A 26,942-nucleotide genomic window follows, 5' to 3' on the forward strand; every position below is an offset into this window, starting at 1 on the left:
AATGTCGTGATCTCAGCTCACCGCAACCTCCGCCTCCCGGGTTCCAGCAGTTCTCCTGCCTCAGTCTCCCGAGTAGCTGGGATTACAGGCGCGGGCCACCACACCCAGCTAATTTTGTATTTTTAGTAGAGACGGGGTTTCTCCATGTTGGACAGACTGGTCTCAAACTCCTGACCTCAGGTGATCCTCTCTCCTTGGCCCCCCAGAATGCTGGGATTACAGGCATGAGCCACTGCGCCCGGCCTGTTGACGCTTTAAAAATGAAACTGCACAGGAGCCCCTCAAATAAAGCAGCAGGCTCTGGATGAAGTGGGAACGGGCCTAATTTTGTTTGACAGCTCAAGGACACCTACCCACCCCAGGAACTTCATCCAGGCCAGAGTGTAGTGGCGCGACCTCAGCTCACTGCAGCCTCAACCTCCCAGGCTCAAGTGATCCTCCCACCTCAGCCTTCTGAATAGCTGGGACTACAGGATCACACCGGGCTATTTTTTTTTTTTTTTTGTAGAGACAAGATCTCACTTTGTTGCCCAGGCTGGGAAACCATATGATTTTTGGTTTTGTTTTTGGTTTTGGTTTTGGTTTTTTTGAGACGGAGTCTTGCTCTGTCACCCAGGCTGGACTGTCGCCCAGGCTGGAGTGCAGTGGCCGGATCTCAGCTCACTACAAGCTCCGCCTCCTGGGTTTACGCCATTCTCCTGCCTCAGCCTCCCGAGTAGCTGGGACTACAGGCGCCTGCCACCTCACCCGGCTAGTTTTTTGTATTTTTTAGTAGAGGCGGGGTTTCACCGTGTTAGCCAGGATGCTCTTGATCTCCTGACCTCGTGATCTGCCCGTCTCGGCCTCCCAATGTGCTGGGATTACAGGCTTGAGCCACCGCGCCCAGCCTGTTTTTGTTTTTGAGAAGGAGTCTCACTCTGTCTCCCAGGCTGGAGTGCAGTGGTGTGATCTCGGCTCTCTGCAACCTCTGCCTCCCAGGTTCAAGCACTTCTCCTGCCCCAGCCTCCCAAGTAGTTGGGATTACAGGCACATGCCACCACACTGAGCTAATTTTTATATTTTTATATATTTTATTAAAATATAAAATTATTTTTTTATATTTTTTATATATGGAGTTTCACTATGTTAGCCAGGCTGGTCTCGAACTCCTGACCTCAAGTGATCCACTCGCCTCAGCCTCCCAAAGTGCTGGGATTACAGGCATGAGCCACCACGCCCAGCCAACCATATGATTTTTAAGGCCCCTTGCTGGAGGATCTGCCTTTGAGCTTCGGCAGGTTTCTCCCCATCTTTTCCTACTGTCCCTGCTTGGATGGCCTCTTGAGAAAGTCAGGAGGGTTTTTTGAGTTGCTTAGGGCCCTAAAAGAAGAGTGCGAGGGCTGAGGAATCACAGATTAATAGCATTCTTGAGCTGGAAAGACCACAGGAGCTGGCCAGCCCTGAATCCTTCATGTACAGATGAGGTAACTGAGGCCTGTGAGAAACAGGACCCCACCCCTGCCATCCATGGTCACCCAGCAAGTCAATGGTGAGGCCAGGCCTAGAACCTCTCAAGACTTTTCCTTTCTTTCTGTGTGCTCTTTTGTCAGAGTAAAACTCTGGGTCCTCTCATGTGCTGCTGGGGAGCTATAAATTGGCATAGTCATTTAGGAGGGCAATTTTGCAATGTCTATTAAACATTCAAAATGTGTCAAACATCTGTCGCCCCACAATTTCCATTCTGTGAATTCACTGTATAAAAATATTTTTGTAAGTTTTTTTAAGACAAGTTCAAATGTTTGCTATAACATTGTGATAGTGGTGAAAAATTAGAAGCATCCTCAATGACCTTTAACATGGGTTAATTAAGTGGATGTGTGGTACGTTCACACTATGGAAGATTGTAGCTTTTAAAAAAAGAATAGGGCCAGGCACTGTGGCTCACGCCTGTAATCCTAACACTTTGGGAGACTGAGGCAGGTGGATCACCTGAGGTCAGGAATTCAAGACCAACCTGGCCAACATGGCAAGACCCCATCTCTACTAAAAATACAAAAATTAGCCAGGCATGGTGGCTTATGCCTGTAATCCCAGCTACTCGGGAGGCTGAGGCAGAAGAATCGCTTGAACCCAGGAGGCAGAGGCTACAGTGAGCTGAGATCACATCACTGCACTCCAGCCTGGGAGACAGAGCAAGACTCTGTCTCAAAAAAAAAAAAAAAAAAAAAAAAAAAAAGGGCTGGGTGCAGTGGCTCACACCTGTAGTCCTAGCACTTTGGGAAGTCAAGGCAGGCAGATCGCTTGAGCCCAGAAGTTCAAGACCAGCCTGGGCAATATGCAAAAGCCTGTCTCTACATAAAATACAAAACTTAACCAGGCATGGTGGCATGTGCCTGCAGTCACAGCAACATGGGAGGCTGAGATGGGAGGATCACCTGAGCCTGGGTGTTCAAGGATACAGTGATTTGTGATTGTGCCACTGCACTCCAGCCTGGATAACACAATGAGACCGTGTCTCTAAATAAATAAATAAATAAAAGTAATAAAGAAAAAAGTAAAATATTAGCAAGACCTGTTTATGTAGTGTGATGCCATTTGGAGAAATTATTTTTCATTTGTCTATCTGGGACAAAGTCTGGATAGAAGCCGGACTGTTCACAGTGATCTCAAGGGGTAGGATCAATAGGGGGCCTTACTGCTTCTACTTTTATTTAGAAATGTTTGCTTTTTTGGAAAAAAAAAATGTCTATATTACCTTTGCAATTAAACAAAAAAAAAAAAACATGGCTGGGCGCAATGCCTCATGCCTGTAATCCCAGCACTTTGGGAGGCCAACGCGGGCAGATCACTTGAGATTAGGAGTTTGAGACCAACCTGGCCAACATGACAAAACCCTGTCTCTACTAAAAATACAAAAATTAGCCAGATGTGGTGGCGTATGGCTGTAATCCCAGCTATTCTGGAGGCTGAGGCATGACAATCACTTGAACCCCGGAGGTGGAGGTTGCAGTGAGCTGAGATTGTGCCACTGCACTCCAGCCTGGGCAACAGAGTGAGTCTCTGTCTCAAAAAGCCCTAGTATAGAGCAGGGATCAGCACACTACAGCCCATGGACCAAATCCTGCTCACAGCCTATTTTTGTATGTTCAAGAATAGAGTTATAAAAAAATATGCAGAATATACAACAGAGTCCATATGTGGCCCACAGTGCCTACAACATTTACTTTCTGGCCCATTACAGAAGAAGTTCGCCAATCCCTGCTCTACAGGAAAGGGCAAGGGTGGTTGTGAGTAGTAATTTAGAGCCTGAACTCTTTCTTGCTATATAACTGGGAGGGTCTGTGCTTCCTTTCCCCATACCCCATTTCCTCTTCCTGCAGGAGTTAAGTATGACATTGACCTGCCCAACAAGAAGATCTGCATTGAATCTGAGCACAGCGTGGACACTCTGCTTGCAACCCTGAAGAAAACAGGAAAGACTGTTTCCTACCTTGGCCTCGAGTAGTAGGCACCTGGTCCCCACAGCCCACAGGATGGACCAAAGTGGGCAGGTGGGTAAGGCCCCATCACTTGCTGAACAAACCTGCTGCTCACACCTCTCATCAGAGCTAACACCTTGGCCTTTGAGAGCTTGAGTGGAGCAGAAGAGCCCCCTGGGTTCTTTTCAATCCACTGTCTACCTTCTTTGAAGTGGTTACAAATATTTTATTATTGTCTAATGCAAATCACAAGTTCAGGGAATTCTTACAGCCCCTGTGAGTGGACAGAGCACTGTAAAGTCTCCCAGAGTCCTCTTTCGGACTTGGGGTTGCAGTTCATGGATAGCAGGGTTTAAATTTACAGTCTATGACCCTAAGCAGTGCATTTTGGCTCCTTTGTTTGTTCGTTTGTTTGAGACGGTGTTTCACTATGTGGCCCAGGCTGGAGGGTAGTAACTCTTCATAGGTGTGATCATAGTGCACTATAGCCTTTAACTCCGGGGCTCAAGTGATCCTCCTGCCTCAGCCTTCTAAGTAGCTGGAGCTGTAGGCACATATCACCACACATGGCTCTGGCTTTGATAAACTGACTGTCTCATCAGAGTTGACACTTATGCCTTGGGCCTTATTCTCCTGTGCCCTGACCAAGTGAGTTAATACAGACTGTGCCGCCCTCTCTACTTGAAACTGTTAGCTTCCTGAGCATGCCCTCTGTCCAGACTGGTACAAAAACAATAGCATGTTTGAGCTAGATGTTCCCTTCACTTTTATGTAATCCAGTGAGGCAGTAAGGGGCACTGTGCCACCAGTCTTCACTCTGGAACCAGGCAGACCTTACTCATTGATCCAGCCAGTCTCAGCAGGGCACTTCTGGCTGCCATTGCCCATGTAGCACATTTGACTCGTGAATTACAATGATCACCACATCTCTGATGTGGTTTGGTGCCCTGACTGTGACGGAGAAAAATGAGGCCAAGAGAGGGGAAGCGATTCAACCAAAGTCCCACCCAGGTGAGTGGCAGAGGCAGGAAGAAAGTCAGATATCCTGAATCGGGGTTCTGTAACTGTTACTGGTGGCATTGTCCCTGTGAATGGGCCCACGGAGACCCCGCAGACAGAGGCCAGCCACAACTGACTGGTAGGTCCTCTTCGAGGATAGCCTCCTTCCCAAAGGTGTACATTTAGAACCTGAGCCATGGCAGTGTTCTGTGTATGTGGTAACATCACATGCAAGTCACAAGATGTCAGATGCATCTGTTTTCGTCATGCACTTTCCATCCATAGATAGAATGCATATTCAGGAATGAGCCCAGGATGAATAACGAGGAATCTGGGATTCTGATTCCAACTCTGTCCTCATTTCACACTGACTTTGGGGACTTTTTACATTACAGAGATTTGGTCTTCCCATCGGTAAAATGGGGCTAACACCTCCAACCTGCTTTCCTGCCTTGTGGGGATTGGTGTGCAATCTCTCCACATATGAAGGCTTATCCTCTAGGGAAGTAAAACATCAGCTGTTTCCAGCATGTTGAAGAACAGTGTTTCTTACATCATTCCTCTACCCCTAGGGTTTCGTAGGGAGGGTGAGTGGATGGGGCTCTGGACCTTCCATAGCTCCCAAACAGCCCTGTGTCATATTGGGCTTCCTGTAAGATTGTATTTTATGAAAATGCTCTGTAACAAGAAGGAATGGAGGGAGAGAAGAAAAAAAAAAACTCTTCCTGAACTAGCTATATACATGGGGGAGCCCTAATGCACACATCTTGGATTAGAAACTCCAGGCCTCGGCATATGAATTTTTTTAACTAAAAAAGTAATATCTGTTGGATGTAAACCATGTGTAGCTTAATGTGTTTTTCTCATAGAAAACATGTTTTCTCATTTTATTGAGATGAAATTCACAAGACATAATAATTAACTATTTTAACCCATTTATGCTGAATATTGCAAAGTTTTTTATGTGAAAAATCAAACCTTGGTGATGACCTTGAGCAGTAGGATATAAATAACTCCCACAAGCTTAGCATTCCAATAATGGAACACTAGGCATAAATGGGCTAAAGTCTATCATTTAGTGGCATTTGTTGCATTCACAATGTATGACCACCACCTCTCTCTAGTTTCAAAACTTTTTCATCATGTCAGAAACACACCCTATATCCATTAAGAAGTCACTCCCCACTACCCATTTCTCCATCCCCTGGCAGCCACTAATTTGCTTTCTACTACTACTCTGGATTTGCCTACCCTGGACAGATCATATAAAAGGAATTACATTATATGTGACCTTTTTGTGTCTGCCTTTTTCCATGTAGCATAATGTTTTCAAGATTCATTCAGGTCATATCACGTATCTGTAAATCATTCCTTCCTATGGCTTAGTAATTTTCATGGCACTTTTTATTTATTTTAGATTTTTTATGATAGGAAGTTTCAAACACATGTAAGTAGAGTGATAGAATGAATCCCCAAGTACCCGTCACCCAGATCCAACAATTAGTGTTTATTTCACCAAGGCCTGTTATTTTTTGATAAAAGCACTCTGTGACAAGAAGGAATGAAGGGAGAGAAGGAAAAAAACTCTTCCGGAGCTATCTATATCCATGTGGGGGAGCCCTAATGCACACATCTTGAATTAGAAACTCCACTGTCCTCATTGTTTCATCTGGGTAACGAAACACCCAGATTATTTTGAAGCAAATTCTAGACATCATGCCCACTCCCTCCTGCCCAGATTGTTTTGAAGCAACTTCTAGACATCATACAATCTTATCTGTACATATTTCAGTAACCATGTATTGTATGGAAAGGCTCCTGGAAATTCAGATGCACAGTACTCAGTAAGAATCACCTAAATAAGCCAGCTTTAGTCCATGTGCTCAGGCAACATGTCTTTGAAGTCTGCTCTAAGAGGTTCCTCAGTGACCCACTTGAAGCCAGGCTTGGGAACCTCAAAGATAGAGTGTTTATTGGTTTTGAAGTCACCTTAATCATCTGACTCTTGGCAGATTTATTTGCTCATGCTTTTGTTCATTGCCTTTCCAACATAAACTGTAACAGGACAGGGAGTGCTGTTGACTGAGTATCCTGGCAGCCCTGGAAATTCCCCAGAAGAGGGCTTTGGCAGTGATTGGCTTAGCAAGGTTAATGCGTTCCAGCCAACCTGAGTATAACAGGTTCATGGGAGTATAACAGACTTCATGGGAGCAGTGTGCAGGGCTGGACATTGGGGTTCTAGTCCTGCCCCTGCATCTGCACCCTAGGTTTTCCCCTCACCCCTGCCTCTTTGTGCATTTATTGCCTTTGCAATATCGCTATGTCCACAGCAGATGGCGCCTTTGTTCCACCTAACTTTCCGTCTTTCCTAGGATGCTGATCCTCCTCCCCTGGCTTCCAGACAGACCTGGGACTTGGCAGTCATGCTGGGCAATGGTGTTCCTGTGGAGACCCTCAGTTGTCCTATTCCTTCCTAGCTTCCCCACAATAAAATCAAGCTGCTTTTGTTGGAGATGTTGTCTTGCCTAGTCTTGGTGTTGCTTGCTCACATGTAGGTGGTTACGCTTACTCGGGTTGGAGTTTTGAGAGTTCCCACCTGGAAGTCAGACACCCTGTAGATTCTGATTCTTTGCTGTGTGATCTTTAGCAAATCACTTCCCCTCTCTGGGCCTCATTTTTTCCTCACCTATAAAGTAAAGGCATTGACCCAGAGCAGTGATCCCCTTTCTTTTCACCGGTTTTGTAGATTTCATATTTTGAAAAACTTTTGTCTATCAGGTGAATTGCACAAAAGGTTATCAAATGTTAAGGCAAGTGGAATAGTGGGAAGAGGCTGTGGAGACAAACTGCCTGGGATAGAGTTCAAGCTCCAGTACCTCCCAGCTGGGCCACTTAACCTCTCAGTGTCCACAGACATAAAATGTGATGATAGCATCTACTGCAAATGGTGGTTGTGGGGATTAAATGAAGTGATACGTATAAATCAATTAGAGCAGTGATTGCCGGTTAAAAATCACTCAGAAAATATTAGTGATTCATTTTTGGCTTTTTGTTTGTTTTGAGATGGGATTTCTCTCTGTCACCCAGGCTGGAGTGCAGTGGTGCAATCAGGGCTTACTGCAGCTTTGACCTCCCGGGCTCAAGCAATACTCCCACTCTTGCCTCCCAAGTAGCTGGGACTACAGGCACATGTCATCATGCCCAGTTCACCTTTTTTTTTTTTTTAGTTTTTTTCTAGAAATGGGGTCTTGCTATGTTGCCCAGGTTGATCTTGAACTCCTGAGCTCAAGCAATCCTCCTGCCTTGGCCTCCCAAAGTGCCTTGAACTCCTGCCCTCAGGTGATACACCCGCCTCAGCCTCCCGTAGTGCTGGGATTATGGGTATGAACCACTGCACCTGGCTGCCACTCATTTTTAAAATATTTCATTAGTCAAAAATCTGTCACAATGGCAATTTGAATTCCAGTCAGGCTGAGTCAGGTTGAAACTAGTCAGGTTGGAGTGCAGTGGCATGATCATAGCTCCCTGTAACCTCTAACTTCTGGGGTCAAGCAATCCTCCTGCTACAGCCTCCTGAGTAGATCTTATATACTCTTAAAAATTATTGAGGATCTTGGCCAGGTGCAGTGGCTCACACCTGTAATCCTAGCACTTTGGGAGACTGAGGCGGGTGGATCACTTCAGGTCAAGAGTTTGGGACCAGCCTGGCCAATATGGTGAAACCCCGTCTCTACTAAAAATACAAAAATTAGTCGGGCGTGGTGGCACATGCCTGTAATCCCATGTACTCTGGAGGCTGAGGCAGGAGAATTGCTTGAACCCAGGGGGCGGAGGTTGCAGTGAACTGATATTGCATCACTTCACTCTAGCCTGGGCGAAAGAGCGAAACTCCGTCTCAAAAAAAAAAAAATTAAAAATTTATCAAACAGTTTTGGTTATGTGGGTTATACTACATTAGAAATTACAACAGGAATTTTTAAAACAAAAATACCCAGGCACACATCCCATTAGCCATTGGGACTAGATGAAGTCACTGCATTCATTTAGACTCTGGAAAACTTTACCGTACAATTGTTAAGGAGGAAAAGGCATCTTACAGAAGCTTTTAAATTTAACCTCATGTGCCTTCTGAAAGGCTCTTGTGGGTCACATGTTGAGAATCACCACTTTAACCATTTATTGGGCACTTACTGGGGACCCAGGTCTGCTGGAGACTGGAATAAGACCTGGCTCTGCACTTGACCAGCTCAGACATGGGACCAGCCACCTCATCTATCTCATGGGCAGTTTCCTCATCTGCACAATGCATAATGCCTGCACCTCGGGGAATTTAGTAGCCAGAAATAACACTTTATTTCAACTCTAAACTGATTGCAAGCATAATTTCCATCCCATTATGAAAGTACTAAACAAATCTCAGGGCCATTTCTGCCTTTGTGGCCCCTCGAGTTCAGGGACTCCTTCCCAGCCCACAAGGTAAATGTGTTTCTTGACCACCAGATGGCAGTGTCTCCTGGACTTGACCATCCACAAAGAAGTTTAAGACAGTTTCTTTTTAAAGAACAGTTTCTCTGGGCTCTGAGAGAACAAACTTGATTTTTTCCATTTTTAGTTGCCCTGGAGGTCTGGTGCAGACCGGCTGGCCCATTGGGAACGCCCAAGAGTTGAGACACTGGTGCTTCTTAGAGTGAGTGCTTCTCAGAGGGGTTCATTTCCTTTGAGTTCTCTCTACACCACTCCCAGCTGAAATCCAAGTTTCTAGCTGAGGCACTTGGCTCTGTTCTTCCAAGGCCACAGAGGCATTAGGGAAGCTCCCACGCCTGCCAGCAGCCCAGCTGGCTGTCCACGGAATGAATGAATCACACAGCGGAGCTCAGGCTTCTGCAGGAGTGGGGATGGGGAGCAGATGTGTCCACATATTTCTCTGGGGCTTCCCCGAGCACTTGGCCTTAGCCCACCCTTCTAGGCTTTCTCACTCCTCACTGCAGCCAGCCAGCCCGCTTCTCAGGTGGCTTGCTTTTGTTCATGCTGCTCCCTGTAAGTAGAATGATCTCTACTAGCCTCCCTTGTCCCCATATACAAATTCCTTTCCCTCCCTTACATACCACAGCCTCCATGAAACCTCTCCACAGCTGGAAGTAATTTATTTCTCCTCTTGGCCCTCAAAGCATTTATCTCACAAACTTCGGTGTTGTGGCAAAGCTTTCTGTCCACGTATCTTTCCTGGCCTCGAGGATCAGCCCAAGCATCTGTTCCCTCTGCACCCAGAGCAAGCACTTAGGGAATATTTGATGAGTCATGGCTACCATTTGGGGGATGCCTATTTAGTGTGTCATGCCCTTGCATTGATGTCATCCCATCCTTACCTAGATTCCATAAGAGAGCGAGCTAAGGCAGACTCTCACACGTGGTAGGTGCTCAGTAGGTGTTGGCCCAGGTAATTTGAAGGAGGAAGAGATTGTCTCTTCTAATCCTTCTAGCAGGTTTCTATTTTTGTCAAAGATCCCTGGTTGTGAGTACAGCCTCCCCTAGGGTGTTCCCAGTAACCAACCCTTGTTTCTGGGCTTGATGGGGTGAAGCTCCCACCAACTTTGCTTTGTTGACCTACCCATTTGCCTGGTGACCAGAGCCTTGGCTTGTCCAGTACCCACGTTACCATGACTGGAGAGAAACTACCCTGGCCCTCAGTATGGGGTGAAGCCTGGGGGCTGTATTTGGGGGAGGCTCCCTTCCTCACATAGGTGTGAGCCACAGGGGGAGCTCTGGCCTGGCCTGGCTCCCCATCAGCATGCTGAGTGAGCTTGAGCAAGTCTTTTGAATTTTGAAGTGGTGTGTGTGTGTGTGTGTGTGTGTGTGTTGTTTTTCGTGTGTGTGTGTATGTGTGTGTGTGTGTCGTTTTTCTTTTTCTGAGACAGGATCTCTGTTACTCAGGCTGGAGTGCAGTGGCACACTCTCCGCTCACTGCAACCTCCATCTCCCAGGCTCAAGCAATCCTCCCACCTTAGCCTCCCAAGTAACTGGGACCACAGGCACACACCACCATGCCCAACTAATTTTTACATATATATATTTTTTAGAGACAAGGTTTCACCATGTTGCCAGGCTGGTCTCGAACTCCTGGGCTCAAGCAATCTGCCCGCCTCAGCCTCCCAAAGTGTTGGGATTACAGGCATGAGCCACCACACCCAGCTGAAGTTTTTTTTAACTGCTTTTTTGAGGTATAATTTCATTCAATAAACTGCACATATTTAAAGTGTAAACTTTTTTTGCTATCTCCTACCTAAGGAATAAAGTGTAAAATTAAGATACATATATATCTAACACATACACATACATACACACACACTCATGAAACCATCACCACAATCAAGATAGTGACCATATTAATCACCTAAAAAGTTTCCTGGCACCTCTTGGTAATCCCTCCCACCCTCTCCTTGCCCCCAAGTAACCACTGATCTGCATACTGTCACTATTGATTAGTTTGCATTTTCTAGAGTTATATAAATGCAATCACACAGTATGCTCTCATTTTTGTCTAGCTTCTTCATTCAGCATAATTATTTTGAAATGTTATCTTTTTATCACTGAGTAGTAGGTATTCCACTGAATGAATATACCAGAAGGTGTGATTCATTCCTCTGTTGAAGGACATTTGTTTCCAGTTTTTTTTAACTGCTTTTGTGCTATCAAGGTTTCCAAGGGTCCTACAGGGCACAAGGGAAAGTCTCAGTGAGCTGGCCTCTTCCAACCTAACACACCCAAACTCAAACCAGAGCAGCTCAACTCATAATTTTATTTGTATCTTTTAATTTATTTTTATTGTTTAGAGATGGAGCCTTGCTGTGTGGCCCAGGCTGGAATGCAGCAATACAATTACGGCTCACTGCAGCCTTGAACTCCTGGGTTCAAGTCATCATCCTATGTTGGCCTCCCAAAGTGCTGGGATTATAGACATGAGCCACTGTGCCTGCCCCAGCTCACAATTTTATCTACTGGGCTTCCGCCTACAGCCCCAGTGGTACTAAGCCATGTTCTGGACTTCAGCAGATCCGGCTTTAAATTTCTTCACCACTTAAAAACTGTGTGACCTTGGGAAAGCTCCTGATTCTTTTGTGCAACTCAGTTTCCTATTCTGGAAAACGGGGGTCATAACTACTCTGACCATTGTGAGAATTAAAGATCTTCATGTGCCTCATTCTTGATAATGGCATCCCACACATAAAACTTTATGTCTGGCCAAAAAGTTTCACAATTATACGACTTGAAGTTTGAAAACTGAAGTCTGAAAAATTTCAGATCTAGATTATTTCACCTTCGGCAGATTATGAAAAGTAAAATGGAACCTCAAGATTGTGCCGTGTGGGAGGTGAATGGTTGTTCAGGTCACCGCCCTCTCCATGACATTCGCCTTTAATTAGTGCCAGTCTCTAAAAGACTCAAGTCTGTAATTTCTTGGGAGTGTCCATCGGAGCTTCTTTTAGATTTCCATGGCTTTGAGGGCTGTGGCCGCTTAGTTTAAGAAGACAAGTTTTCTAATCTGCTTCCTCAGAGAAGGAAAGTCTTCATGTCCCTAGGTGAATCTCATGACTACTGACTAGGGCCTTGCAATAAAATCAAAGCCTCTAAAAATAAGGATGTTACCTTCCATTGGTCTGTTTATCATGGGCTCCAAGGATCTTAATCCTTTTAGAATCGTAAATCCCTTGATGCCTAGAAGTAAGCTGTATCTTGGATAAGAATGCTGGCTCTGCAGATAAACAGACTGTTTACCAGATGTGTAAGCTCGAGCAAATAGCTTAACTGTCCAGGACAAATGAGCTGGGCACGGTGGTAAGTGCCTCTAGTCTCAGCTGCTTGGGAGGCTGAGGCAGGAGGATCACTTGAGCCCAGGAGGTCATAGCTGCAGTGAACTACGATCACGCCACTGCATTCCAGCCTGTGTGACAGAGCAAGACACCATCTCTGAAAAATAAATACATAGAACTGTCCAGGACCTCGGTTTTCACACCTGTAAGGTGAGAGTAATACCTTCTTAGGGTGAAGTGAGAGGACACGTGTACATAGAAGGAGCTCAGTTTTGCTGTTGTTATTATCATTGTAGGATCTTAGGAACAGATGTCCACATGCCCTCCTTCTGATGGGTGGTCCATGAGCCTTCCTTCACCTGCACGGCAGCCCTGCCCCTGAAAGGGAGCACTGTGAGCTGCTGGCTCTGCTCTGGACAGCTCTGCCAGGGGAAGTTCTGATGTGGAACCCACCCTTATCTATATCCCTGGCAGTTCTCTGGACTGGAACTGGGTTTGTCTTGATATGTGGGGCATCAGCCTAGCCCTTCCCTGTGGTCATTCCTCAGAAGCAGGTCTTTCCTTTGTCCTCCCTACTACTCCCTTTCTGCTCCACCTCCCAAGGCAGATCCCAAATTCCCTCCTCAGCCATTCCTTGGAGAAAGAGTTTTGAATGAGCATGACCGCCTGGTCACTAGTCCCTTTGTTGATGCCTTTTTGAGAGTAGAAGCTGAGAAAACATGGAAAAGCCAAACCATTCTGGGCCTCCGCTGATCCTCTGCCAGCTCACAGGGTTCCTGACTCCTAAGGAGAGAGCTTACTGGGGGAAGTTACTGATGGATGGCTGGAGGTGAAAGGTTAAGGCTGGGAGCACAGCCTGGAATCACACAGAAGGAACCCAGGTGGGCTACTCCCTCTGTTCTTATCTGGGGAATGTGGCTCTGGATGGTACCTACATTGGAAATAATGCATATAAAGCACCCAGCATGGTAGGGGCTCATCGAAGCCTGGCTTCTCTGTTGTGTTTTTGTTTTGAGACAGGGTCCCACCCTGTCACCCAGGCTGGAGTGCAATGGTGTGATCATGGCTCACTCATTACATGCTTGACCTCCTGGGCTCAAGTGATCTTCCTATCTCAACCTCCCAAATAGCTGGGACCATAGGTGCATGCCATCACACCTAGCTAATTTTAAAATTTGTTTATAGATATGGAGTCTTACTTATGTTATCTAGGCTGGTCTCAGACTCCTGGGCTCAAGCAATCCTCCCACCTCAGCTTCTCAAAGTGCTAGGATTACAGGCGTCAGCCACCGCACCTGGCCTGGCTTCTCCATTTTACACCTTTGAAAACGTGTCCCTGGATCTTACAACTTTGTAAAAGGACTGAGCCTGCTAGGTCAGCCTACTTCCAACATCAAGCCTGGCCCCTACGCTTTCCTCAGACCCCTTCCAGAGTCCAATTTGGTGACAACCCTCACTGAAGCACTGGTTTGTGGGTATATGACTTCTTTTTTTACCAAAACAGCAGCTGTGCTTCTCCCTGTGTTCCTAGTAATTAGAGAGGCCACTAAAGCTGTTGAGATGGCAAGGAGGGCTGGAGGTGGAAGGTTAAGGCTAGAAGCACAGCCCAGAGTCTCCAAAAGCTCAAATTCACCACACCCCACCACCCACCACCCTGAGAGCTGAGAAATCCCCCTACTGCCATCTCAAGCCTCTGCCTCTGCCTCAGACCAAACCTCCAGAGATGTCAGGGGCCTTGGATATTCTAAAGTGTTAGAACTGGAAAGTCCTTTTGAAATCAAAAGTCCTACTGCCTCATTTTTTGTTGTTATTAATGCAAATACCTACTATGATATTACAGGATAACTGTAAAAAACTAAAATAATTTTATTTATGTGACACCCTCCCCCATAGTCTCCATATGACAAAGAAAATTCTCTCTTACAGTTTGGAGTATATCCTTTTTAGGCTTCTGTAAATATATACAATATAAGTAAAGCTAAATGGTGATATATGGTAGTGTTTCATATAACTCAGGTTCCAGAGTTAGACTAACACCATATTTTATTGACAAGTTATGTAAACTATCTAGCCCATTGTTTCCCTAACAGTAAATTGAGGATAATAGCATTGACCTCATAGGGTGGTTCTCAGAATTAAATGAGATAATCCACAGAAATCATTTTGCACAGAGGGTGGCATGCTATAAGCACTCAATAAGTGCTAACTAACCATTTTATTAGTATTGATGGTTTATTACCTGCTTCTTTCACTAACTGAATAGTTAATGGACGCATTTTCATATCAAGTTTTATTTTCATTTCAGAGCAACATTGATCTCCTTTTCTTAACAAAATAACTTTTAATAATTTTTTTTTTTTTGGTAGCGATAAGGGGTCTCTCACCATGTTGCCCAGGCCAGTCTTGAGCTCCTGGGCTCAGGCAATCCTCCCACTGTGTCCTCCCAAAGTGCTGAGATTACAGGTGTGAGCCACTGCACCCAGCAAATTTTATTTTGGAATAATTTTAGATTTATAGAAAACTTGGAAAGATAGTACAGAGAGTTTCCATATATCCTTCACTTAGCTTCCTCTGATGTTAATGTCTTACATAACTATGACACATTTGTCAAAACTAAGATCTAATTGGTACATTGGTACCAAAGCTCCTTGGCACATTGTTTTTTGAGATGGAGTCTCACTCTGTTGCCCAGGCTGGGGTGCAGTACAGTGATCATGGCTCACTGCAACCTCTGCCTCCCAGGTTCAAGCAATTCTCCTGCCTCAGCCTGCCTGGCTAATTTTTTTTTTTTTTTTTTTTTTTTTGAGACTGGGTCTTGCTTTGTCTCCAGGCTGGAGTGCAGTGGTGCCATCTCGGCTCACTGCAACCTCCGCCCCCCGGGTTCAGGCTATTCTCCTGCCTCAGCCTCCCGAGTAGATGGGATTATAGGCACGCACCACCATGCTCGGCTAATTTGTGTATTTTTAGTAGAGACAAGGTTTCACCATGTTGGTCAGGATGGTCTTGGTCTCCTGACCTCGTGATCCGCTCACTTCGGCCTCCCAAAGTGCTGGGATTACAGGCGTGAGCCACTGCGCCCGACCTAATTTTTGAATTTTTAGTAGAGATGGGGCTTTGCCATGTTTGCCAGGCTTGTCTCAAACTCCTGACCTCAGGTGATCCACCCATCTCGGCCTCCCAAAGTGCTGGGATGACAGGTATGAGCCACTGTTTGGCTGGTACAGTGTTAACTGGACTCCAGATGTGATTTGGATTTCACCAGCTTTCTCATAAGTGCTCTCTTTCTGGACACAGATCCAATCCAGTGTACCACATTGCCTTTAGTCATCAGGTCTCCTTCATCTCCTCTGATCTTTAAGAGTTTAGCAATCATTTCTTGTTTTTCATGACTTTAATGGTTGTGAAGACTATTGGCCAAGTATGATATAGCCTGTCCCTCTCATTTGGTTTGTCTGGGATTTTTCTCATGATTAAACTGCGGTTGGGGGAAGAATATACACAGAGGTAAAGTCTCCATCTTATTTCATTATCTCAGGGGGTACATAGATATTGACATGATCTATTACTGATGATGTTAGGGTTCCTGGCAAACTCCTGGCCGTGAGGTTCCTGGAAAACTCTCAAAGATCAGAGAAGATTAAGAAGACCTGATGACTAAACCTGATGTGGTACACTGGATTGGATCTGTGTCCAGAAAGTTACGATTTTGACCTTCTCATTCTCTATTCTCAGGAAGTAAGTCCAGCCACATTCAAGGTTGCATATGGAAATAAACTCCACTCCCTGAAGGGACAAATATGTTGTCTGGAATTCTAAGATTTGTCCCTTCTTGCCCATTTAAGTGAATGGAAAGTATTTACTGGCTAAAAAAAATACAGATTTTCATGGCTGGAAAGCATTCCACTGTGCGAATGCACCTTAATTTGTTTAGCTAAGTTATACAGAGTGGTGCATGCATATAGTTCACCGGCACTACACGTCAGTTCCAACCTCTTTCCTGTGTGCTTTCCCACATGTGAGGCTGCCAAGCCCCACGTGAACCTAACTTCCTGGTAGTTACGTTTCTCATTGAAAATTAGGTTTCATTGGCCGGGTGCGGTGACTGACGCCTGTAATCCTAGCACTTTGGGAGGCCAAGGAGGGTGGATTGCTTGAGTTCAGGAGTTCGAGACCAGCCTGGGCAACATGGTGAAACCCATCTCTACTAAAATACGAAAAATTAGCCAGGCATGGGGGCATGAGCCTGTAATCCCAGCTACTTGGGAGGCTGAGACAGGAGAATCACTTGAACCCAGGAGACGGAGGTTGCAGCGAGCCGAGATCGTGCCACTGCACTCCAGCCTGGCATGCAGAGCGGAACTCCATCTCAAAAAAAAAAAAAAAAAATTAGGTTTCATTGATTAGGTTCACTCCTGCTCCATTTGGAAGGTGGAAATCAGGAAGAGCCATTGTCCCACAGATTTTGGCTATTCCCGCCCAGCATGGAGACATTGGGTTATTTGGCAGCAGTGTTCCTGTGTCTAGTCACTAGTTTCATAGGTGTTGAGAGGCACTGGTGGCTGCGGCTTCCTGACCCCTTGGATCATAGCCATGGCAGTACACACTTGAACTTCATAGTCCAGCAGCCACCCTCTGCTTCCCTGCCCTCCTGATGGGGCAATGTGGCTGCCCCTCTGGTAGCCAGTTCACCTGCACTGTTCTGAGAGTCATAATGCTGGAAGCTCAGCCTCAGCCCCTTCCTCCAGCCCTTCCAATCCTTTTGTAAGCACCTGATGAAGTCCCTTTCTGAGCTCGGGTGGTGGCTGTGCCCCACAACTGAACTCAGATGGATAGAATGATCTATTAATACGTTGTTTCCAGAACTTATTAAAGTGTATATTGTCTGGTATCAGGTAACTCAGTATTTCCTAGGAATAAAATCCTACAAGTGGAACTGTTAGAGTCCTTTCACTGTGCATATGGCTAAAGTGAAGCAACAAAGAAGTGCAGGTACTTGTCTGAGTTCACGTAGGGAAATGGGAGCAGCTTGGGGTGCTCTTTCCATTAATTCAGGCTGCTTTGTCATGGTCATTAAACACCCCAGGCCTGGAGTTTTTCAGGTGAAAAGGAGCAACTCACATCTATTCAAATAACTTGTGACAGAGACTGCCAATTTTCTATTCAAAAGTCTTTTGGCCAGGCACAGTGGCTCATGCCTGTAATCCTAGCACTTTGGGAAGCTGAGGTGGGCAGATCACCCGAGGTTGGGAGTTCGAGACCAGCCTGACCAACATGGAGAAACCCCGTCTCTACTAAAAATACAAAATTAGCTGGGTGTGGTGGTGCATGCCTATAATCCCCGCTACTTGGGAGGTGAGGCAGGAGAATTGCTTGAACCTGGGAGGCGGAAGTTGTGGTGAACCGTGATCGCGCCATTGCACTCCAGCCTGGGCAACAAGAGCGAGACTCCATCTCAAAAAAAAAAAAAAAAAAAAAAAAGCCTTTCATCCCCTTTTCCTTAGTAATAGAACCTAATTTATGGCTGGGCACGTTGCAACCTAAAATAAAGATGACATTCCCTAGGTTCCTTTGCCGCTAAGTGTGACATATAACTAAGTTCTGGCTAATTGAGATGCAAAGAAATTCCAGAAAGACTCCTTAAAATGAGCTGATGCAATTAGAAGGCCCTCACCATTCTTTATTCTTCCTCCTGCCTGAAAGAAGGATGTAATCTAGTAGCCATATCGGGCCATGATGTCACTTTCCTTAGCGCTTGAAGCCATGAGCTAAGGATAGTACCTGGGTCTCCAGAGATTATTATTATTATTAATTTATTATTTTTTAGAGGTGGGGGTCTCACTCTGTTGTCCAGGCCAAAGTGCAGTGCCTCAAACTCTTGGGCTCAAGCGATCCTCCTGCCTCAGCCTTTAGAGTAGCTGAGACTACAGGCATGCACCATGGCACTTAGCTAGAAGATGATGGATTCTATACATGAGCCTTAAACTGTCTATTTCCAGACTTTGTTTCTATGTGAGAATGAAATAACCTTCATTTTTGTTACAGCTACTGTTATTTTGAGCTTACTGGTATATACATACAGCTGAACCTAACACTAACTGATACATAAGCTTGTGTTCCCTGATTTCTTCTGCCCACCCACCATATGCTTGCTTTCATTTGCCCATAATACCAAGATACGCAGGCCTAAAGTCAAGACTGGGATCTGCAGCAGTTGCTCTCACAAGGTCCTGTTTTTTTTTTTTTTTTGGGGGTGTGTGTGTGTGTGTGTGTGTGTGTGTGTGTGTGTGCAATCTTGAGCCACTTTAACCCTCTGGGTCTCAGTTTCCACAACTTTAAAAGGAAGGGGTTAGGCTGGACATGATGGCTGATACCTGTAATCCCAACACTTGGGAGGCCAAGGCAGAAGGATTGCTTGAGGCCAGGAGTTCAAGATCAGCCTGGGCAACATAGTGGGACCCCCCCAACACTAAAAAAATTTTTAAAATTAGCCAGGTGGTGGCACTTGCCTGTAGTCCTAGCTACTCAGGAGGCTGAGGTGAGAGGATTGCTTGAACCCAGGAGATTGAGGCTGCGGGAAGCTATGATCGCACCACTGCACTCAGCCTGGATGACAGGGTGAGATCTTTTCTTAATAATAATAACAATAATAATAATAATAATAAAACAAATAAAAGGAAAGGGTTGGTCTACGTCAAAGATTGGCACACAACAGCCTGCAGGCCAAATCGAGCCACCATCTGTTTTTGTAAATAAAGTTTTATTAAAATACAGTCATACTCATTTATGTATTATCTATGGCTGCTTCCACACTATAACAGCTGAGTTGGAGAATGGCAACGAAGACCATATGGCCCACTTAGCCTAGAATGTTTACTATTTTGCCCTTTTCAGAAGAAAATTGTCTATCCATTGTTGTGGGAAGTCAGGGAGCCTGAACGGAGAGATTGGCTGAAGCCACAGCAGAAGAACATAAATTATGAAGGTTTAATGGATATTTATCAGTTCCCAAAATTAATACTTTTATAATTTCTTACGCCTGTCTTTACTGCAATCTCTGAACATAAGTTTTGAAGATTTCATGGACATTTATCACTTCCCCAATCAATACTCTTATAATGTCTTATGCCTGTCTTTAATCTCTTAATCCTGTCATCTTCGTAAGCTGAGAATGTACGTCACCTCAGGACCCTGTGATGATTGCGTTAACTGTACAAATTGTTTGTAAAACATGTGTGTTTGAACAATATGAAATCAGTGCACCCTGAAAATGAACAGAATAACAGTGATTTTCAGGGAACAAGGGAGATAACCATAAGGTCTGACTGCCTGCAGGGTCGGGCAGAATAGAGCCATATTTTTCTTCTCACAGAAAGCCTACAGACGGATGTGCGAGTAGAAGAAATATCGCTGAATTCTTTCCCCAGCAAGGAATATTAATAATTAATAGTCCTGGGGAAGGAATGCATTCCTAGGGGGAGGTCTATGAACAGCTGCTCTGGGAGTGTCTGTCTTATGCAGTTGAGATAAGGACTGAAATATGCTCTGGTCTCCTGCAGTGCCCTTAGGCTTCCTAGGATTGGGAAATTCCAGCCTGGTGAATTCTAGTCAGACCGGTTGTCTGCTGTCAAACCCTGTTTCCTGTTAAGATGTTTATCAAGACAATGTGTGCACAGCGGGACACGGACCCTCATCAATAATTCTAATTTTGCCCTTGCCTTGTGATCTTTTATTGCCCTTTGAAGCACGTGATCCTTGTGACCTACTCCTTGTTTGTACATCCCCTCCCCTTCTAAAATCTCTAATAAAAACTTGCTGGTTTTGCGGCTCGGGGTCGCCATCACAGTCCTACCAATATGTGATAGCACCCCCAGAGGCCCAGCTGTAAAATTTCTCTCTTTGTACTCTTTTTATTTCTCAGACTGGCCGACCCTTAGAGAAAATAGAAAAAACCTACGTTGAAATATTGGGGGCTGGTTCCCCCAATAATCCGTGGTCTAGATCAGTGATTTCAAACTGTTCTACAGAGACCTAAGGTTCTGTGAACGTACCTCAGGGAAAAGGGAGGAACTGAGAGTGGGGCTCCAACCCCTGGCATCTTCCTACCAAGACTACACCTCTTATTTGTCAAAGTTAACTAGTTGAGGCCAGGCGTGGTGGCCCACGCCTGTAATCCCAGCACTTTGGGAGGCCAAGGTGGCGGATCACCTGAGGTCAAGAGTTCAAGACCAGCCTGGCCAACATGATGAAACCCCGTCTCTACTAAAAATACAAAAATTAGCCAGATGTGGTGGCATGCGCCTGTAATCCCAGCTACTCCAGAGGCTGAGACAGGAGAATAACTTGAACCCGGGAGGGCAGAGGATGCAGTGAGCCAAGATCGCACCACTGCACTCTGGCCTAGGCAACAAAGAGTGAAACTCCATCTCAAAAAAAAAAAAAAAAAAAGAAATTACCTAGCTGCATTTTATTTAAACATGTTATTATGGAAGTTTCCAAAAATATCTGAAAGTAAAGTGAATAATATCATGAACCCCATACACTCATCTCCCAGCTTTAAGAACTACCAACTCATAGCCGGTTTTAGTGCATCTTCCACTGCCTGCCTCCATCCCCCACAGGGTTATTCTGAAACAAACACCAGCATCATTTCATTTTATTATTGTATTTCTTTTTTCTTTTCTTTTCTTTTTTATTTGAGACGGAGTCTCGCTCTGTTGCTCAGACTGGAGTGCAGTGGTGTGATCTTGGCTCACTGCAACCTCTGCCTCCCAGGTTCAAGCAATTCTCCTGCCTCAACCTCCTGAGTAGCTGGGGCTACTGGTGTGCACCACCACACCTGGCTAATTTTTGTATTATTGTATTTCTTCTAAGAGATAGGATTAAAAAAAACAAAAAAACTATTCATCATGACACCTAAAAGTTAATACAAATCTCTTAATATCATAAAATATCCAGTGTTCAAATTTCCTCTATTGTTATTTATTTATTCTTTTCTTAAGCCCTTGGTTTGTTCAAATCAGGATGCAAACAAAGTCCATACATTGCATTTGGTTGATGTTTCTTAAGTCTTTTAGTCTGTAGCAACCCTACTCCTGCCCTTTTTTGTTTTTCTCCTTGCAAATTATCTGTTGAGGAAGTTGGGTCTTCTGTGCAGGAGGGTCTTCTGTAATTCTAGATTTTACTGAGTGCACCCCATAGTGCAATGTGTTCCTCAGTCCCCTGAAGTTCCTGTAAAATGGTGGTTAGGTTTATGCTTCATCAGAACCACCTTTGATTTTTGCCGACAATCTTTCATAGATGGTGCTGTGAAATCCTTTTATATCACATCAGGCAGCACACAACATCTGCTTGTCTTTCTGTGTGTAATATCAAGATGGATGGATGGATTCAGATGTTGTCAGCCTAGTCCATCCATTATAAACTCCCCGTCAGCTTTCAACTCATGGTTTTAGCAGACATTGATGATTATTGTTGCACCCATTATTTTTTTAATCACAAAAGTCATACATGTAGGCCGAGCATGGTGGCTCACACCTTTAATCCCAGCACTTTGGGAGGCTGAGATGGGTGGATCACTTGAGGCCAGGAGTTCGAGACCAGCCTGGTCAACATGGTGAAACCCCATCTCTACTAAAAATACAAATATTAGCTGGGTGTAGTGGCACATGCCTGTAATCCCAGCTACTCGAGAGGCTGAGGCACAAGAATCTCTTGAACCTGAGAGGGAGAGGCTGCAGTGAGCCAAGACTGTGCCATTGCACTCCAGCCTTTGTGACACAGCAAGTCTCTGTCTCAAAAAAAAAAAAAAAAAAAAAAAAAAGGCATACATATAAAATTGTAAAAAAAAAAAAAAAAAAACTAAATATCCATCCAAAGGAGACTGAAAAGATAAAAGCAGTAATTATATCACACTATATTTATACATCAGGCAATATAGCAGTCAGAATCTAAAATCTAAATATATCATTTAGGGGAGGCATACATATGTGTTAAAAGTACAAAAATATGTATAGGAATGATAAACTCCAAATGTAAGGTATTGTTTACTTCTTTTTGTATGGGAGAATGAGGAATAGGACTGGGTTTCAATTATACATATAATTCAATTATATATATATATACACAATTCAATTATATATATATATACATACACACACACATTTTGTTTATTAACAGAGAGAGGTCTGTCTGAACTATTTATTGCAAAATGTTAAGATTTGTCAAAGGCAGGAGGTATTAACTTTGTTCTCTCTATAGTTTCTTTGTATGTTTAAAATATTTTATAATTTTTTTAAAAAGGACTTGATATATAAACATGGAAAATATTGCTAACTCAAAAGGATGCATAATAAAAAATACATTCTGTTCATCTCAGACCCGTGGTCCTCGTCCTCAGAGACACTGATTATTACCCATTTCATATGCATCTTTTGGGAATTGTCTATGCAAATGAAAGACTTAATACCCAAAAGAGCTGCTTCTCTCAGAAGAACCACTTTAAAACATTTTTTATTTTTTGGGACTTGCTCCATTGCCTAGGTGCGGTGATATGATCATAGCTCACTGCAGCCTCAAACTCCTGGGCTCAAGTGATCCTCCCATCTCAGCCTTGTGTGTATATGGGACTACAGGTACATACCATGCCGAGCTAATACAGAAAAACCATGAGCCATCTTTACACACATGGACATCTGACTGCACCCACCCATGTGGGAGGCAGCCTATAAACTGAGGCCTTCCATTTGGAGAGTCCACTTTGTGAGCTTTTATTTTGGAGACTCACTGGAAACCAGTCTTTGTTTTCCCTGTCAGTGGACCTGAAGCTATCTGGTTAGTCTTGTCTTTTCTTGTTTAAGATGGAGTCTCGGCCGGGCGCGGTGGCTCAAGCCTGTAATCCCAGCACTTTGGGAGGCCAAGACGGGCGGATCACGAGGTCAGGAGTTCGAGACCATCCTGGCTAACACGGTGAAACCCCGTCTCTACTAAAAAATACAAAAAACTAGCCGGGCGAGGTGGTGGGCGCCTGTACTCCCGGCTACTCGGGAGGCTGAGGCAGGAGAATGGCGTAAAAACCCGGGAGGCGGAGCTTGCAGTGAGCTGAGATCCGGCCACTGCACTCCACCCTGGGCAACATAGCGAGACTCCGTCTCAAAATAAATAAATAAATAAATAAAGATGGAGTCTCGCTCTGTCACTCAGGCTGGAGTGCAGTGGTGCGATCTCGGCTCACTGCAATCTCCACCTCCTGGGTTCAAGCCTCCCAAACAGCTGAGATTACAGGTGCCTGCCATCATGCTTGGCTAATTTTTGTATTTTTGTATTTTTATTTTTATTTTTTTAGTAGAGATGGGGTTTCACCATGTTAGCCAGACTGGTCTCAAACTCCTGACCTCAGGTGATCTGCCCACCTCGGCCTCTCAAAGTACTGGGATTACAAGCATGAGCCACCACGTCCGGCCTGGTTAGTCTTTTCTGATTGGTGATCTCATAGGCCTCGTCTGTTAAACTAGTGTCGGCTTTGGGGAGTGGCTGCTTATCTCTTCAAGTTTCCTCTCCAGAAGGAAGGGTTACTGGGATCAATTTTCATATGCCAAACAATCTGTATTTAAGTCAGACCACCCCAAACATATCCTCAAAGTTTGGTGAAAATCAGCCCAGCCATTTTCTTATGATGGAGTATGTAAATAGACAAGTCATAAACTTCATTTTATTATATGGACAAATCCCCCCTGCTCCCCTGCTCTGACCTTTGGGGGTGGGGGAAAGAGAGAGAAAATAAGAAATGAGAGTATACTCAGTTCACTGTTCTGTACTTGCCTTTTCCCCCTGCTTTTTACTGCACCTTGAGATAGTTTCATGTTTCATATCAGTTCATATGGTTTTGCCCTTGTATTTAAAGTACAAATACCGGCCGGATGCGGTGGCTCACACCCATAATCCCAGCACTTTGGGAGGCCGAGGCAGGTGGATCATGAGGTCAGGAGTTCGAGACCATCCTGGCCAACACGGTGAAACCCCATGTCAACTAAAAATACAAAAATTAGCCGGGCGTGGCGGCGGGCGCCTGTAATCCCAGCTACTCAGGAGGCTGAGGCAGGAGAATCGCTTGAACCCGGGAGGCAGAGGTTGCAGTGAGTCGAGATCGCACCATTGCACTCCAGCCTGGGCAACAGAGTGAGACTCTGTCTCAAAAATAAATAAATAAATAAAAATAAATAAATAAAGTACAAATACTGGTTCAGTTTTATTTGTGAATATATTGGCTTATTAACATGGGCTAAAATTAGTAATAATAATCTACCTATTCTTTCTAAAGTAACGTGTTGACTTCTGTTAAGTATAGGGTGACCAACTCATTCCTTTGCCTGGAATTTTCTGTTTTAGTACTTAAAGTCCTATATCCCAGGAAACCCTTCAGTTCTAAGCAAACTGGGATATTTGGTCACCATATTTAAGTTCCAAATAAACATTAGACAAGTTTGAACAGGAGGTGGTAAATTTTAACAAAACAAGTAGTAATCTCGGTCTTTGCCCTAAAATGGAACTGTTAACCAAATACTGTCCATATAAAGTAAAGATTTTCTCAGAACTTGTACTATTATTGTTGGGAGGTGCCTCATGCTTTTAGGTGGCAGAATAGTATTCCATTGTATGACTTCACCATAATCTTATTAAATCTGTTCCTTACTGATGGACTTTTCGTGTCTTTCCAGTGTTGTGCTACAATAAACAAGTCTGACATAAATGTCTTTATTCATCTGTTCTGTAAACTGGCAAATTCTGCGTAACAATTTGTTTTGAAAATAAGGTCTTCCTGCTAAAAACAAAACTCAAAAAGCCACAGAATTAAAGAGTCTTTCATCTTGGGCCTTCTGTGAGTCTCCTTTTCTTCAGGTGACTGACTGGGCTTCGTATGGGTGTAAAATGGGTTGGGAGCCAAGGCCCTGGGAAGAAAGCCCAGGCAAAGAGGAGAGGCTTCCTGGGGTGTATGGGGGAGAAAAACAGTCCACTGCTGTGGTTCCCAGCATGGAGGGGTTGTTTATCAAGGTGCTGGAAGAGGAGTTGGCCAGACTTTGAGAGGTCCAGTGTTGGCCAGGAGCAGTACTAAGAGACTGGAACCATTCAGCTGTGTTCTAAAAGGAGGAGGGAAAGGAAGGAAAAACAAGTCAAGACACACACTGGGTGGCTGCCGGCTGGCCAGGGCTCTTGGTACAATAAGTCTGGTGCCAGGCAGTGGGGCTCAGCCAGCTCTCCCTGGGGAACCCACCCCAGACGGGTTTAGATCATTTCTGCAGTGGCTTCTTGGGGCTATTAGAAATGGATTTTTACAGAAAGGAGATAATGCAGTACTTTTCCAGAGGGATGGCTACCTGGGCCAGAAGGGTGATTTTCCAGCCATGTTGTCTATCCTGTGTGTATGAATGCATCCTTTATCCATCAAAGAGGTGGCAGTATCATTTGCCAAACTGTTTCGTGCAGAATGCTATTAGTGAAACATGAGGTCCCAAAGCCAAAAATGTTTGAAAAATGCCAGGCCCATCAAAATCAAGCAAAATAGTTTACCATGGAAATTTGTAGATCCTTCAACATACTAATACTGTACTTGAGACTTTTCAAGAAGGAGATAAAGTATGCACCTGTTTCCCAAATTTTTAGTCCTGGAACACCTTTTTCTCCCCCACAGAACACATAGTCACATCTTTGCTAATGTTGTCTGCTAATTCTAACCTATAGGAAAAGGAAGAAGCCAATAGGCCTGACCCAAAAACCTCCAAGAATCAGAGGCAAAGAAGGCTATGGAATCTGGCCAGTGAGCCATCTTGGACACTGCCATGTCCTGCACAAAAGCATGATGCACATCTGTCATAATATAAAATAATTGACTTTTGGCCAGGCGCGGTGGCTCACACCTGTTATCCCAGCACTTTGGGAGGCCGAGGCTGGTGAATCACTTGAGGTCAGGAGTTTGAGACCAGCCTAGCCAGTATGGCCAAACCCCATCTCTACTAAAAATACAAAAAAATTAGCTGGGCATGGTGGCGGGCGTCAATAGTCCCAGCTACTCAGAGGCTAAGGTGGGAGAATGGCTTGAACCTGGGAGGTGGAGGTTGCAGTGAGCCGAGATTGTGCCACTGCACTCCAGCCTGGGCAATAGAGCGAGACTCTGTCTTAAAAATAAATAAATAATTGGCTTTCATGAGCAGGAAGGATTCTCCAGAAATTGAGTTAGAAGCAGCTACATGCTGGTCAGAACAGTCTAGCAAAGACGGCAAAGAGAGCTGGGGCTTGCCTGCATCTCTGCATTTCACACCTCTGCTCGAGACTCAGCATCACCCTTGGCCCCAGTGATCTCCAAGGGCCCCTGTGTGTCAGGTTCAGTGCACACAGTACCTATGGGGGAGATGCCCTGGTGCTGGGTTCTGAGGAGGCCTGCGAAGATCACTTCATCCAATCAGCATCCCCACTGTGTCACTCTGTATCTGATCGCATCTTTGCCGACGTGTTTGTGTTAAAATGCAAAGCCATCTGGGAAGAACCATTGTCAGAGTCCTTGGTAGCATCTTTCCCCTGAGATTTGGGTGGAAAGAGGCAGGTTTTGTGTTTGTTGAAGATAAAATGTCCTGTACTAGAGACTGTATTTGCAAGTCTTTCCCATCCTTGAGTCATTGCACAAAGC

At 44.7% G+C, this 26,942-nt stretch overlaps 1 protein-coding gene across 3 annotated transcripts in view; it reads left to right on the forward strand.

Moving 5' to 3' along the window:
* Positions 1-20,096, forward strand: part of LOC105466842 (antioxidant 1 copper chaperone) — a 28,600-nt gene extending 8,504 nt beyond the window's left edge. For 2 of the 3 annotated variants that reach the window (XM_011715922.2, XM_011715923.2), the window contains exons 3-4: positions 3,360-3,530; positions 6,830-6,969. In XM_011715922.2, the coding sequence (XP_011714224.1) occupies positions 3,360-3,484 (125 nt within the window). In that variant the 3' untranslated portion in view covers positions 3,485-3,530; positions 6,830-6,969. Of the gene's footprint in view, positions 1-3,359; positions 3,531-6,829; positions 6,970-19,821 lie in introns of those variants that run through there. The other variant, XM_071098189.1, reaches the window with a different exon arrangement.
* Positions 20,097-26,942: the final 6,846 nt, after the last annotated feature.

Source organism: Macaca nemestrina, chromosome 6 (assembly GCF_043159975.1).
Source record: "Macaca nemestrina isolate mMacNem1 chromosome 6, mMacNem.hap1, whole genome shotgun sequence".
Lineage (NCBI taxonomy): Eukaryota > Metazoa > Chordata > Mammalia > Primates > Cercopithecidae > Macaca > Macaca nemestrina.